At 40.9% G+C, this 17,094-nt stretch overlaps 1 protein-coding gene across 7 annotated transcripts in view; it reads right to left on the minus strand.

Moving 5' to 3' along the window:
- Positions 1-1,583: 1,583 nt before the first annotated feature.
- PKHD1 (PKHD1 ciliary IPT domain containing fibrocystin/polyductin) overlaps positions 1,584-17,094 on the minus strand; it is a 456,842-nt gene continuing 441,331 nt past the window's right edge. For all 7 annotated transcript variants that reach the window (XM_057555319.1, XM_057555317.1, XM_057555318.1 and 4 more), the window contains one exon: positions 1,584-6,692. In XM_057555319.1, the coding sequence (XP_057411302.1) occupies positions 6,232-6,692 (461 nt within the window). In that variant the 3' untranslated portion in view covers positions 1,584-6,231. The remainder of the gene's footprint in view (positions 6,693-17,094) is intronic.

Raw genomic sequence — 17,094 nt, forward strand, 5'->3', positions numbered from 1 at the left:
AAGAAATAAAATAAGACAAAGGTCAGGGCAAACCCAAAATACACACGTTAATGATTCCACAATTTTGCCTTGAGTTAGTGCTGCTTTTATGCTCTTTACGCATATAATTTGTACCCATTTTTAAAACAAAGTACCCTATTTTAATTAATTAGTACACAAAAATACCAAAAAGGAAGAGTAGTTAAGAAATCAAATATATTTAGTTAAGCAATCAAGGATTGTGGCTTCCAATACAATAATTCAAGTTAACATTTCTACATTACCATATAAACTCTCTTCTTGTGCAGAAAATAGTGTGGCATTATTTTAAAATTCTAAACATAGCTCCATCGACCTCAGGGGTCAGACCTCTGCTAGGTGGGAAACGAATGCACTGTTTAGCCCAATACTTAACTTACATTTTCAGATCTTAAATGCAATACTGTACCTAAACTGGGTTTTATCTTTTAACTAGAGGCATTTGTTTATGCAATATCAGTTGTGTTCTAGCACATCCTTAAGCCTCTGAAAAGCAAAACTCGGATTCTTTTATATTGATTACTCATAGATGTATCAGGAAGAATGTTCTTAAAGCTTAACTACAAGGAAAGAAAAGGATAAGAATGCCATTTTCTCAGCTATCAAGTGTAATGCTTGAGTTGTGCCCTCACTTATTTTGGAAGCCTGAACTCTATCTGCCAAGTTTGACCAAGTCAAGGAAATCACTTCCAGATACAGCTATAAGTTTATTTAGCTCAAAATCATTTCTCAAAAATAAAGTCTACAATACTAATAATTTATTAGAGTATAAGGAATTACTACTTTATATTATTTATAATAGTAATGTATTAGGGTGACCAACTCATCCTGGTATGCCTGGAACTTCCTGGGGTTTTCTGGTTTTTGCACTGAAAGTCTTATATCCTGGAAAGCCTCCAGTCTCAGGCAAATCAGAACAGGTGGTCCAAATACCGATATGTTCTTGACAAAATGTCATTTCAAAAATAGTTTACCCACTTAAAATGAGCAAATTAAAAGAAAATAGATTCAATAAATTAACTTCTTTTTTCAAAAACGTAGAACAGTATTTACAGTTTTCATTTAAATTTGTCAAGTGGAATTTGGATAAATAGAGTGTGTATTTTAAGTAGTCGTGGTATTTTCAATGTTCACTTTTGGTTCAAATTTTGTGTTATTTTTATTTCAATAAATATGCAGTCAAAATTTGCTTTTTTTTCCCACTAAGTTAATCACACTTAAGACCCCAAATCAAGATTTTTCTCTACACACAGTCAGACATCACCTGTCAAAATTCCAGACAACCTGTAATTGTGCACATACACCCAGAATGAAGCATCTATATTTCTAATGCAATTTCAAGCCAGTGTATCAGATTTAAGATCTTTATTATCTCTGAGACAGGACAGCATGTAGATAAATGTCCGGATGGGCCAAGCTTTCAAAGAATGTCGGCATTTATTCTGTGGATATGCATCTCTGCCCAGCCACCGGCCAGGACTGTGCATGATACAGCTAAATACAATTCTGTTTTCCCAATCCCCTACCTCTTCCCCTTTGCCCCCCAAATCTCCCCTCGTCCCTTCTCTGCTCCCTCCTTCAACTGTTCATTTTGAAAATATACTTTTCACTAGGATTAATACAGGGTTTGCATTTACAATTTTCATTTACCAAACAGAAAAATATTTTACTAGAAGGCAATGGTATTAAGGAGAATGATTTTCCATGTGCCCCGAGGCCGGGCATAGGCAGGATTTGATTTGCTATGTTTGGCTGGAATCTGGATTGATACACAGAGAGGAGAGGGGGTGTTTAATAAAATTTACATTTCATTTTCTCACTTGACATCAGTCTCCTGTCACACATGGAACTGATGGGGATGCTGCAAATAACTTTTTTCAGAATCTAGTTGGGGGGACAGACTGGGAAATGAGAAGACAGAAGGGAGAGACGGAGACAAGGACACTCTGGCTTGTTTCCATCTTGTGGTTCCAGGATGGGAACAAATCCATGGTGTCTGGAGGACCTGAGAGCCGGCATCCTCCACCCTGGAAGGAGCGAGCGCCAGTGGGACACCCAGAGAGGCACCGAGACTGACGCCATCCAGATGCCCACAGGGTAATCTACGGGTCGAGTGAGGGGTTTAAGCTTCTGGGGGACTGGAAGTGATTCATGCCCACTGAAAAAGAGATCAGGAGACGTCCAAGAGACCGGAGCAAGGACAAGACAAGAGGACTGGACTCCCCTTTTGTTCAGGGAAACCAGAGTGTCTCTGTAGCTGCGTAACAAATTACCGCAACTGAGTGACTTAAAACAGTACCCACCGTGGAATACCACTCAGTCTTAAAGAAGAGGGAAATCCTGCTGTCTGCAACAACACTGATGGACCTAAAGAACATTATCTAAATGAAATAAGTCAACATAGATAGATGAATAATATGTGGTCTTGCTTATATGTGGATCTAAAACAGTCATACTCAGAAGCAGAAAGTAGAATAGTGATTGCCAGAGGCTGGGGGCAATGGGGAGGTGATGGTCAAGGGGCACAAAGTTTCAGTTATGCAAGATGAGTTCTGAAGGTCTACCACCCAGCATAGTGCCAACTGCTAACGATACCGTATTACCCTCAGTGGTCCCTCGGTATCCATAGGGGATTTGTTTCAGGAGCCCCTGCAGATACCAAAATTCGCAGATGCTCAAGTCCCTTACATAAAATGGCATAGTACAATTGCATAGGTACCTATTGATACAGTCTTCTGAGAGGGTCGATCCTATGTTAAGTGTTAAAAGATATAGTGATAATAATAAATGAGTCGTCATTTTGAGACTGAAATGAGGGATGATATAGAGCAATCAATTCAAATCCCAGTAAATTCTAGAAAGTCCTATAATGTGTTAAACAGATCTTCCGTCTCAAAACAGACCAGATTTATGGGCAGAATCTATTCTTTTTTTGAATTGTTCCAAGCAAAGAAATTCCCAGTCTTTTGAGGCCCAAAGATAAAAAAGGCTAGAAGAATACTTGTAAACACCCAAATCTATGTATTCAAACATTTAAACCTCATTTAACATTATAAAAAAATGTTTTATCCCTTTTTAAAATATTAAGTTCCGGAAATGTGATTTGCCTCTCAAATATAACTGTAATTTGTCACAGTGATATAGTGTAAGCTGAAATCAACGGTTCTACACTCATCAGAGTAATTCCTTCTGCTTATAGCTCTTTCAAAATTGGCACAATACATTATAAGTTCTGGAAACAAAATATGGAATAAATGCATGAATTTTAACTGACAGAATTAATTAAAATCCTTGACTGTTATTGACATGTACATGACATTTTATAGAAGCTTGGTTGATTAATATTTGCATGTAATTTACATTCAATTTCCCCATGCTCATTTTTGCGTATAGTTTGCATACATTTCAATGTATAGTAATTTTATACTTTTGGAGTTAGACTGTTAGATGGACGGGAGTCATTCAACTGAATAATCCTTGAAAGGGGACATCCCTGAGGGACTAAAGCCTCTCAGTACTCAGCAGCCTCTTTGGGCAATGAGATGGGTAAGTTTGCTTCAGGACACAACCTTGGTCAGATTGGTCCAGGCTCTCACTCTGAGAAACACACGAAGCTCTGTCAGAGTCTGGTACCTTTCCTGAACACATTCCCCAAAACTCAAGAGATGGTGGAAACTACCCTAGCTCCCATCATCCCTCTCAGCTTTAACATCCATAAATATTTACAAATAATTTTGAACTCTCTAGAATTTTAGTTTGTTCAGTATCTTGGAGGAAAGGAGTCCATCACACATAGAAAATCAGAAATGGGAGGCAAGAAGAGGTCCTTTGAAATTACACAGCAACAAGACATTTTAAAATTACTTATTTGCATAAAGGGTAAGGCTTGTTACTGCTGGGAAACACTTACTGGGTTCCCTATGTTAATGGTCTGAGTAAGTTTAGGGTTGGCCTACAGTGGGGTTTTATTTAATCAACTCATCTCCAGACAAAAAGGAACCAAGAACTCTTCTCTTTGCTTCCAGAATTTACCCAATTCTCCCATTTTTTGAGGAGGAAAAAAAGAACTGCCTTAACTATGGGTTGGGGATTCTGGCTAGACTCTGAAATCCCGTGACACATGCAAGAGCCCTGCAAGTTACTCTGGATATTTCTGGCTGCTGTTCAGGCCCAAAGAGTCCATTCTGGACTCAGGGATCCTAGGTTTTCCTAGGGTAAAATTAATAGGTCGATTATGGTTGTTCCCAGCCAGAGGCATAGGATCAAACTTGCCTTCCAAAAAGATCAGTGTTTAGCACATGGAGGATGGATAAGAAGATAGTAGAGATTGGGAGAAGGGTAAAGAAGGTGTAAAAATAAGAGCTGGTACCTGACTTTTGGGGACGGGTTAGATAGAAGGAGAAGTCGTGGGTGACTTCTAGATTTCTAGTCTGAATGTGGTCATGCCATGCACTATGTGAGGGCAAGCCTGAGAAGCAGGTTTTAGGCCCTGTTAACATTGTAGTGGCTGTGGGATAACCTAGTGGAAGTTCTCAGTAGGCAGCTCGATAAACAATATAGAGCTCAGGAAAGACACCTGGGCTGGAATTGGAGGTGGTGAAAGGGAGAATGTACAGACAAACCCTTAGTGGGCAGTTTTCTACTCCTCAAAAGCCTTAACTTCTGAAATGTTTTTGTAGTGAAAGATCACAGCTCTCTGAGGACCCAGAGAATCCAACACAGTGTCACAGAGAAGACTGCCTACCTCCTTTCAGGGGCAGCTTTAAGATCTGAGATGTCTGCAAGACACCTAAAGAATGGACACAGGGGCTGAGAACTTCCCTGCCAGCTCATGGTAGAGTGAGACATACTTTCCCGCTGATGCCCTCAGATGATGACTTTCTGCCATTAATACCTCCTCTGGGGCTAATTCCAGGACATCATTGTTTAAAATTCTGCCATGATAGAGTGTGTTTCCTTCCTCTGCTCTAATTCAAACATAGGACAGCCTCTTCATCTTTCAGAGATTGGAAAATCCTGGTTTCGATTTAGGGAAAAGCTCAGAGCAAGTTCTTTCTAGATATTTTCTTCACCTTTGCAGTCTTGGCTTTACTCCCTTGGTGCATAAGACCTTCTGGATCCACAGCCAAGGACACAGGCTGCTTAAAGTATCAGTTAGTTTGGACACAGATGGGCCCTCTGCAAATGTGTGAATCGGGTGAAACTGCCTTTCATATCCTTACTCAACTTATCAGCATAGCTAACCCTCTGCTCTGGTCTCCATCTGAACCCCTAGCACACAGCCTAGAGAGGCTGCACATGATGTAATCTCTCCCATGCACTATCTTCTCCAAAAAGCAGTTCTCTAATAATTAAGTTAGCTGATAATCCACTTGGCCACTTGGTCATTGCTAGTCTCCCAATACAGTTTTTTTCCACTTGTAAATTTGACTCAGTTATTAACAGAAAGAACTATTGAAAAATATAACTGTGGTCCATGGACAATTTCCTTACCCAAACTTGCTATTTTTATATTTTGTCCTCAACTAAAATCTCAGCAAAGCCCAAGAGAATCTCAATTTCCATGTGTCAGTACTCATGAGGTGCAAGCTTGGTATGTTTGCTCAACTGTGGGCTCCTAATAATGATTGAATTCAAGCCATGAAATAAAATCATCTTGTGAAAAACCAGGTGGTTGCCAGGTAAGGCTGCAGACCAGGGAGTGGGGTCTTCTCCTGTCCTTCAAACATTCTCATAGGAAAAAGAAATGTTTTGCTTTAACACTGCAGAAATAGCTGTAGCAGACCAGACTTTTTCACGATCCCTTCAATAAGAGAAGCCCAAAGCTTTGTGGGTGATCATCCTAGAGGAAGCTTAATATCACCCCCTACTGGTATAAATCAGCATTACACCGTTATTAAAATTGGTAAATCAGAAAGATAACCAGCTTAAACTAAAAACAAGTAAAAAATTATCTAGTATTTGGGAACCTATTATTTGCCGGACATTGGACTAGGATTCATGATGAATACAAAAGATGTATCAGATACCATTTCAATGTACATTCATTTATATGACTGTCTTCCGTTTTAAAGTTGAAAACAGAGAATTCAGAGTCCATATTCTCCCTTCTTAATGTCCAGACTGGTCAGGCCTCATCTCCCCTGCTCATCATGAGCCAGATATATTTTGAACATTATGACTTTCAGCCCAGATGCCCTCACTACTCCTTGATTACAGCTGCTCCTGAACAGCCTCCGGACGTACTGAACGGAGGCAGAATGCCTCGGTGGCACCGCAGGAGGCTGGCTTCTCCTGGGACAGCCCCAGGCTGACATGCTCCTTGCCCAGGCGACTCCGGCCCTGCAGTCGCTGCGTCTCTCGTCTGAGGTCTGGGCAGGGCAGCAGCAGCTGATCTTGGCCTGACAGCTGGTATCGGAGCACCTGCTCCTGGGCCTCCTTCCAGCTCCCAGTCTCCTGCAGGTACACCTGCTGAGCAGGAGAGCCCAAAGCACAGGTGTTCCCCTGTGATGCGACACTGGTAATGCTGGGAGCAGGCACCGCGGCCTCGGCCTCTTCTCGGCTGCCACCTTCCTCTTGGACTGCACGGCGGCTTACCTTCCTTCTGGACACACCATTCAGTGACTGATGGGGGAGCTGGTTCAGCTTGCCCAGCATGACCTTCATCCTCAAATCTGTGAGAGAAAAGAAGGAGGAGACGAAATAGACCTACTTCCCAATCAGCTAATTGCACATTTTGCATATTTAGCATTCCTGAAAAGATATCTCCAAATAATTAAAGCTTGAGTTATATCACCTTACCGATTTCCAAATATCTTTGGGAATACATACTTTTTCGAAAAAAAAAAGAAAAACACCATATCCTAAGCCCAACTGATAATTAATATTAACTATCTAACACAAATTTGATAATATAGCTTCCCAGAAAAAAACTTTTATGATGTTGATAAGTCAATCAGGATTTTTCATTGTAAGCATGGCAGCTTAAATATGAAAATTAGGCCAGAGTCAGACCTTACCAAGTGGGTTAACTCACACTTGTATTTAGAAATGTGAGCTCTAAGAACCAGTCTTATTAATACTTTTGGCTTTTATGCCAAATTCATCATTTAAATATTTTTGATTTTACAAAAACATAAATATAAACATATGCAGAGATATATAAATATATATATATTTATATAAATATATATTTATATAAATATATAAATAAACACATATCCATATGAGTGTGTATATATAATTACCAACCTATAAGAAAACACACCCTAGGCCTGAAATATTTTTTCCATGCTGTCTTTCAAAACTCTCTGCCTTGACAATGAGGAGGGAGAAGATGGCGGAAGAGTAAGACGTGGAGATCACCTTCCTTCCCACAGATACAGTAGAAATACATCTACACGTGGAACTGCTCCTACAGAACACCCACTGAACGCTGGCAGAAAACGTCCGACCTCCAAAAAGGCAAGAAACTCCCCCCGTACTTGGGTAGAGCAAAAGAAAAAAGAAATAACAGAGACAAAAGAATAGGGACGGCACCTGCACCAGTGGGAGGGAGCTGTGAAGGAGGAAAGGTTTCCACGCACTAGGAAGCCCCTTCGCGGGCGGAGACTGCGGGTGGCGGAGGGGGGAAGCTTTGGAGCCACGGAGGAGAGCGCAGCCACAGGGGTGCGGAGGGCAAAGCGGAGAGGTTCCCGCACAGAGGCTCGGCGCTGAGCAGCACTCACCAGCCCGAGAGGCTTGTCTGCTTCCCCGCCGGGGCGGGCGGGGCTGGGAGCTGAGGCTCGGGCTTCAGTCGGATCACAGGGAGAGGACTGGGGCTGGCGGCGTGAACACAGCCTGAAGGGGTTAGCACACCACAGCTAGCCGGGAGGGAGTCCGGGGAAAAAGTCTGCAGCTGCCGAAGAGGCAAGAGACTTTTTCTTCCCTCTGTGTTTCCTGGTGCGCGAGGAGAGGGGATTCAGAGCACCGCCTAAACGAACTTCAGAGACTGGAGCGAGCCGCAGCTATCAGCGCAGACCCCACAGCAACAGGGGCACAGAGGGAAAAACGGAGAGACTCCCGCACAGAGGCTCGGCGCCGAGCGGCGCTCACCAGCCCGAGAGGCTTGTCTGCTCACCCGCCGGGGCGGGCGGGGCTGGGAGCTGAGGCTCGGCTTCAGTCGGATCGCAGGGAGAGGACTGGGGCTGGCAGCGTGAACACAGCCTGAAGGGGTTGGTGCACCACGGCTAGCCGGGAGGGAGACCGGGAAAAGGTCTGCAGCTGCTGAAGAGGCAAGAGACTTTTTCTTGCCTCTTGGTTTCGCTGCGCGCAAGGAGAGGGGATTCAGAGCGCCGCCTAAACGAACTCCAGAGAAGGGCGCGAGCCGCAGCGATCAGCGCGGACCCCAGAGACGGGCGTGAGACGCTGGGGCTGCTGCTGCCGCCTCCAAAAAGCCTGTGTGTGAGCACAGGTCACTCTCCACACCGCCCCTCCCGGTAGCCTGTGCAGCCCGCCACTGCCAGGGTCCCGGGATCCGGGGACAACATCCCCGGGAGAACGCACTGCGCGCCTCGAGCTGGTGCAACGTCACGCCGGCCTCGGCCGCTGCAGGCTCGCCCCGCCTCCTCCGTACCGCTCCCTCCCCGCGGCCTGGGTGAGCCAGAGCCCCCGAAGCAGCTGCTCCTTTAACCCCGTCCTGTCTGGGCGGGGAACAGACGCCCTCAGGCGACCTACACGCAGAGGAGGGCCCAAATCCAAAGCTGAACCCCAGGAGCTGTGCGAACAGGGAAGAGAAGGGGAAATCTCTCCCAGCAGCCTCGGGAGCAGCGGATTAAAGCTCCACAAACAACGTGATGTGCCTGCACCTGCTGAACACCTGAACAGACAACGAATCAGCCCAAATTCAGGAGGGGGACTCTGGGAGCAGGAGATATTAATTTTTCCCCTTTTCCTTTTTTTTGTGAGTGTATATGTATATGCTTCTGGGTGAGATTTTGTCTGTATAGCTTTGCTTCACAATAGCTTTATTTTACTTCACTATATTATAGCCTCTTTCTTTCTTTCTTTCTATTTTTTCTCCCTTTTACTCTGAGCCGTGTGGACGAAAGGCTCTTGGTGCTCCAGCCAGGCATCAGGGCCGTGCCTCTGAGGGGGGAGAGCCAACTTCAGAACACTGGTCCACAAGAGACCTCCCAGCTCCACGTAATACCAAACGGCAAAAATCTCCCAGAGATCTCCATCTCAACATCAAGACCCAGCTTCACCCAACGACCAGCAAGCTACAGTGCTGGACACCCTATGCCAAACAACTAGCTAGACAGGAACACAACCCCATCCATTAGCAGAGAGGCTGCCTAAAATCAAAATAAGGCCACAGACACCCCAAAATACACCACCAGACGTGGACGTGCCCACCAGAAAGACAAGATCTAGCCTCATCCACCAGAACTCAGGCACTAGTTCCCTCCACCAGGAAGCCTACACAACCCACTGAACCAACCTTAGCCACTGGGGACAGATACCAAAAACAACGGGAACTACGAACCTGCAGCCTGTGAAAAGGAGACCCCAAACACAGTAAGATAGGCAAAATGAGACGACAGAAAAACACACAGCAGATGAAGGAGCAGGCTCAAAACACACTGGACTTAACAAATGAAGAGGAAATAGGTAGTCTACCTGAAAAAGAATTCAGAATAATGATAGTAAGGATGATCCAAAATCTTGGAAATAGAATAGACAAAATGCAAGAAACATTTAACAAGGATGTAGAAGAACTAAAGAGGAACCAAGCAATGATGAAGAACACAATAAATGAAATTAAAAATACTCTAGATGGGATCAATAGTAGAATAACTGAGGCAGAAGAAAGGATAAGTGACCTGAAAGATAAAATGGTGGAAATAACTACTACAGAGCAGGATAAAGAAAAAAGAATGAAAAGAACTGAGGACAGTCTCAGGGACCTCTGGGACAACATTAAACGCTCCAACATTCGAATTATAGGGGTACCAGAAGAAGAAGAGAAAAAGAAAGGGACTGAGAAAATTTTTGAAGAGATTATAGTTGAAAACTTCCCTAATATGGGAAAGGAAATAGTTAATCAAGTCCTGGAAGCACAGAGAGTCCCATACAGGATAAACCCAAGGAGGAACACGCCAAGACACATATTAATCAAACTGTCAAAAATTAAATATAAGGAAAACATATTAAAGGCAGCAAGGGAAAAAAAACAAATAACACACAAGGGAATCCCCATAAGGTTAACATCTGATCTCTCAGCAGAAACTCTGCAAGCCAGAAGGGAGTGGCAGGATATACTTAAAGTCATGAAGGAGAAAAACCTACAACCAAGATTACTCTACCCAGCAAGGATCTCATTCAGATTTGATGGAGAAATTAAAACCTTTACAGACAAGCAAAAGCTGAGAGAGTTCAGCACCACCAAACCAGCTTTACAACAAATGCTAAAGGAACTTCTCTAGGCAAGAAACACAAGAGAAGGAAAACACCTACAATAACAAACCCAATACATTTAAGAAAATGGGAATAGGAACATACATATCGATAATTACCTTGAATGTAAATGGATTAAATGCTCCCACCAAAAGACACAGGCTGGCTGAATGGATACAAAAACAAGACCCATATATATGCTGTCTACAAGAGACCCACTTCAGACCTAGAGACACATACAGATTGAAAGTGAGGGGATGGAAAAAGATATTCCATGCAAATGGAAATCAAAAGAAAGCTGGAGTAGCAATTCTCATATCAGACAAAATCGACTTTAAAATAAAGACTATTACAAGAGACAAAGAAGGACACTATATAATGATCAAGGGATCAATCCAAGAGGAAGGTATAACAATTGTAAATATTTATGCACCCAACATAGGAGCACCTCAATACATAAGGCAAATACTAACAGCCATAAAAGGGGAAATTGACAGCAACACAATCATAGTAGGGGACTTTAACACCCCACTTTCACCAATGGACAGATCATCCAAAATGAAAATAAATAAGGAAACACAAGCTTTAAATGATACATTAAACAATATGGACTTAATTGATATTTATAGGACATTCCACCCAAAAACAACAGAATACACATTTTTCTCAAGTGCTCATGGAACATTCTCCAGGATAGATCATATCTTGGGTCACAAATCAAGCCTTGGTAAATTTAAGAAAATTGAAATCGTATCAAGTATCTTTTCCAACCACAACGCTATGAGACTAGATATCAATTACAGGAAAAGATCTGTAAAAAATACAAACACATGGAGGCTACACAATACATTACTTAATAACGAAGTGATTACTGAAGAAATCAAAGGGGAAATCAAAAAATACCTAGAAACAAATGACAACGGAGACATGACGACCCAAAACCTATGGGACGCAGCAAAAGCAGTGCTAAGAGGGAAGTTTATAGCAATACAAGCCTACCTCAAGAAACAGGAAACATCTCGAATAAACAACCTAACCTTGCACCTAAAGCAATTAGAGAAAGAAGAACAAAAAAACCCCAAAGCCAGCAGAAGGAAAGAAATTATAAAGATCAGGTCAGAAATAAATGAAAAAGAAATGAAGGAAACAATAGCAAAAATCAATGAAACTAAAAGCTGGTTCTTTGAAAAGATAAACAAAATTGATAAACCATTAGCCAGACTCATCAAGAAAAAAAGGGAGAAGACCCAGATCAATAGAATTAGAAATGAAAAAGGAGAAGTAACCACTGACACTGCAGAAATACAAAAGATCATGAGAGATTACTACAAGCAACTCTATGCCAATAAAATGGACAACCTGGAAGAAATGGACAGATTCTTAGAAATGCACAAACTGCCAAGACTGAACCAGGAAGAAATAGAAAATATGAACAGACCAATCACAAGCACTGAAATTGAAACTGTGATTAAAAACCTTCCAACAAACAAAAGCCCAGGACCAGATGGCTTCACAGGCGAATTCTATCAAACATTTAGAGAAGAGCTAACACCTATCCTTCTCAAACTCTTCCAAAATATTGCAGAGGGAGGAACACTCCCAAACTCATTCTACGAGGCCACCATCACCCTGATACCAAAACCAGACAAAGATGTCACAAAGAAAGAAAACTACAGGCCAATATCACTGATGAACATAGATGCAAAAATCCTCAACAAAATACTAGCAAACAGAATCCAACAGCACATTAAAAGGATCATACACCATGATCAAGTGGGGTTTATCCCAGGAATGCAAGGATTCTTCAATATACGCAAATCAATCAATGTGATACACCATATTAACAAATTGAAGGAGAAAAACCATATGATCATCTCAATAGATGCAGAGAAAGCTTTCGACAAAATTCAACACCCATTTATGATAAAAGCCCTGCAGAAAGTAGGCATAGAGGGAACTTTCCTCAACATAATAAAGGCCATATATGACAAACCCACAGCCAACATTGTCCTCAATGGTGAAAAACTGAAACCATTTCCACTAAGATCAGGAACAAGACAAGGTTGCCCACTCTCACCACTATTATTCAACATAGTTCTGGAAGTCCTAGCCACAGCAATCAGAGAAGACAAAGAAATAAAAGGAATCCAAATCGGAAAAGAAGAAGTAAAGCTGTCACTATTTGCAGATGACATGATACTATACATAGAGAATCCTAAAGATGCTACCAGAAAACTCCTAGAGCTAATCAATGAATTTGGTAAAGTAGCAGGATACAAAATTAATGCACAGAAATCTCTTGCATTTCTATACACTAATGACGAAAAATCTGAAAGTGAAATTAAGAAAACACTCCCATTTACCATTGCAACAAAAAGAATAAAATATCTAGGAATAAACCTACCTAAGGAGACAAAAGACCTGTATGCAGAAAATTATAAGACACTGATGAAAGAAATTAAAGATGACACAAATAGATGGAGAGATATACCATGTTCCTGGATTGGAAGAATCAACATTGTGAAAATGTCTCTACTACCCAAAGCAATCTACAGATTCAATGCAATCCCTATCAAACTACCACTGGCATTTTTCACAGAACTAGAACAAAAAATTTCACAATTTGTATGGAAACACAAAAGACCCCGAATAGCCAAAGCCATCTTGAGAACGAAAAATGGAGCTGGGGGAATCAGGCTCCCTGACTTCAGACTATATTACAAAGCTTCAGTAATCAAGACAGTTTGGTATTGGCACAAAAACAGAAATATAGATCAATGGAACAGGATAGAAAGCCCAGAGATAAACCCACACACATATGGTCAACTTATCTTTGATAAAGGAGGCAAGCATATACAGTGGAGAAAAGACAGCCTCTTCAATAAGTGGTGCTGGGAAAATTGGACAGGAACATGTAAAAGTATGAAATTAGAACACTCCCTGACACCATGCACAAAAATAAACTCAAAATGGATTAAAGACCTAAGTGTAAGGGCAGACACTATCAAACTCTTAGAGGAAAACATAGGCAGAACACTCTATGACATACATCACAGCAAGATTCTTTTTGACCCAGCTCCCAGAGAAATGGAAATAAGAACACAAATAAACAAATGGGACCTAATGAAACTTAAAAGCTTTTGCACAGCAAAGGAAACCATAAACAAGACCAAAAGACAACCCTCAGAATGGGAGAAAATATTTGCAAATGAAGCAACTGACAAAGGATTAATCTCCAAGATTTACAAGCAGCTCATGCAGCTCAATAACAGAAAAACGAACAACCCAATCCAAAAATGGGCAGAAGATCTAAATAGACATTTCTCCAAAGAAGATATACAGATGGCCTACAGACACATGAAAGAATGCTCAACATCATTAATCATTAGAGAAATGCAAATCAAAACTACAATGAGATATCATCTCACACCGGTCAGAATGGCCATCATCAAAAAATCTAGAAACAATAAATGCTGGAGAGGGTGTGGAGGAAAGGGAACACTCTTGCACTGTTGGTGGGAATGTAAATTGATACAGCCACTATGGAGAACAGTATGGAGGTTCCTTAAAAAACTACAAATAGAACTACCATATGACCCAGCAATCCCACTACTGGGCATATACCCTGAGAAAACCATAGGTCAAAAAGAGTCATGTACCAAAATGTTCATTGCAGCTCTATTTACAATAGCTAGGACATGGAAGCAACCTAAATGTCCATCGACAGATGAATGGATGAAGAAGAGGTGGCACATATATACAATGGAATATTACTCAGCCATAAAAAGAAATGAAATGGAGGTATTTGTAATGAGGTGGATGGAGTTAGAGTCTGTCATACAGAGTGAAGTAAGTCAGAAAGAGAAAAACAAATACAGTATGCTAACACATATATACGGAATCTAAGGGAAAAAAAAAAAAAAAAAAGGCCATGAAGAACCTAGTGGCAAGACGGGAATAAAGACACAGACCTACTAGAGAATGGACTTGAGGATATGGGGAGGGGGTGGGGTGAGATGTGACAGGGTAAGAGAGTGTCATGGACATATATACACTACCAAATGTAAAATAGATAGCTAGTGGGAAGCAGCCGCACAGCACAGGGAGATCAGCTGGGTGCTTTGTGACCACCTAGAGGGGTGGGATGGGGAGGGTGGGAGGGAGGGAGATGCAAGAGGGAAGAGAAATGGGAACATATTGTATATGTATAACTGATTCACTTTGTTATAAAGCAGAAGCTAACACACTATTGTAAGGCAATTATACTTCAATAAAGATGTTTAAAAAAAAAAAAAAAAAACAACTCTCTGCCTTCTTTTACTCCCCTCCCCAAATTTCTCACTTCCTTCAGAAAGTATTTCCTAACTCATAAATGTCTCGTCCTCATAATTCATTAAGTGTTGAGGTATGTATCAATCTATTTTTGCAAACAATAAAATGCTATAGTTCAACTTTTTAAATAATTTTATTAAATTATTGTTTTTAAAGAAATTAAAGGAAATTCAAAATTATTCTATGTTAGTGATACTCATCCTTTTACATTCCAGTATGTGTTCTTTGAAGAGAGAAAGGATAATAATCATTTAAAGTAACACTTATATGGCAATTATAGCAATTATCACATGCTGGCCACCAATTTTTATATATATATATTTTTTTTATATAAATACATATATTTCATATATATGTATGTATATACATATATATGTATATAAAAATATATACATACATATATACATACATATATATACATATATATAATTTAATCCTTACCAGCACTCTGTGAAGTAAGTGCTATTATTATCTCCCTCTTAGAAGGGAGGCCATTGAGATACAGAGAGATTAAGTAACTTCTCAAGACAGCATATAAAGGAATGGCAGATCTTACATTACAGAGGTCAAGATCTGTGGCTCCAGAGTCTGTACTGTGAGAACCACACAATACTGTGTAAAGTTAAGATAGCAGTGAGTTAAGAAGAAGGTCTGGCTGGATACATGCCTGAGAGTGGGGCATGACATTTCCCATCCCTGCTTATCTCATATCTCACCACCAAATGCATAATGTGAACTTTTTGTACGTGTATAGTTTTAAATACAAGGTAGATGTTAATTTATGAACCTCTGTATTATGCTCCTCTCTTAGTTTACTGAGACCCATCTTGGCTTGTGTTAGGAGACAGTCATCATGTCTATATCATGGTGTAAGAGACAGTATTGAGGCAAAGGGTAACAATTTCCCACCTCAATTTAATCTAACAATGAATGGGAGCTGAGGTGAGGAAGAAGGTAATAGCAACTTAATATAAATATGAGTACTCTCTCTATATATAAAATATATATAACACACTTTTGATTTGGAGCAGTAAAACAAGATAAAGTAATCATGTTGTTTATATAGTTTTGATGATGTGTCAATTAATATTCTGCAAAGCCCACATTATCCATATCTTCTCTCTCTTCTTCCACAGTCCTTTTGCCTAGCATGTATCTGCCATGGTTCTCTAACTATGGGATAATTCTCTTGCTTAGAGCTTTCAGGTTATCCTAGTCTCACTATGGGATCTTCAAATCCTTCCAGAACTGTTCCTTGACAACTCAAACTACATTGCTTTGTGCCTCAATACTTGCTGGCTGGAGTTTCTCATTTGACTTGGGCAACTCTTTCTATTATTGGACACCTTTCCTTGTATGAGAGTCTCATCTTCCTCTTAGGACTTTGAGTTCCTTCAGGGAAGGAACTTTTTTTGCCATTAACCTTGCCCCTCTGTTAAGCCCAATCCTATGCCAAGTATTGAGCTTGGTGTCATCTCTATAATTACCGCTCCCACCAGGAGGAAAAGATATAGTTTATCAAGATCAGCAAATAACCAAACAACAAGAATAATCAATTGTCAGATAGAAGCAAAGTTTAAAAAGGAAAAAGTGCTTTGAATTTTTATCCCTTGGTACAACCAATACCATCTCATGTAAGGGGAATCAAACACTGCAAGTCACCTATTTTCAATCCATTGAAGGTATTGTTATTCTGTTTTTGAGAGACCGTCTTTAGAAATCTATTCCCCCTTGTTCTTCAGGTCTGCGTCTATTCATAAAAGACTAACACGAGTGTAGCTTTTCTTTGCAGGCCCAAAACCATTTAAAAATCTCCCATGAATTATTTACATGGCAGCTCCAATCAGCAACATAGCTGACAGACTCCCCAGCTGAAATGAGAGTGCACTGAGTAAAGGTGCCGAGGGAGGCTGGCCACTTCCCACTGTGAGGTTATAGACAGAACTAAGTCAGCACACATTATATGTCAGCACCGACATCAGAAGGAATCCGATCCTTTGATCTTGGACCTCCACAGGAAGCTTAGATCTCAGACAAATGAGATAAAAAAATGAATTTATAGCAGATATGTGTCCTAAGGCATTCAGCTGAATATTTGGGTTTTAGGGAAGGAAGAATAGTGAGTATCAAATCATATGAAACGGCATGCCTCCTTTCCACCTCCATCTCATTGGTGAGTCCCCATTAAAATGGAAAGATAGCATTTCACATTGCTCCTCCACGTTATCTCAGAGTCCCATTTGTGGGTTTGATCAAATTTCAGGAAGAATGGGGTAAAATATGGGAACACAGATCCTTTCTCTATGA

Source organism: Balaenoptera acutorostrata, chromosome 10, assembly GCF_949987535.1.
Source record: "Balaenoptera acutorostrata chromosome 10, mBalAcu1.1, whole genome shotgun sequence".
Taxonomy (NCBI): Eukaryota; Metazoa; Chordata; class Mammalia; order Artiodactyla; family Balaenopteridae; genus Balaenoptera; species Balaenoptera acutorostrata.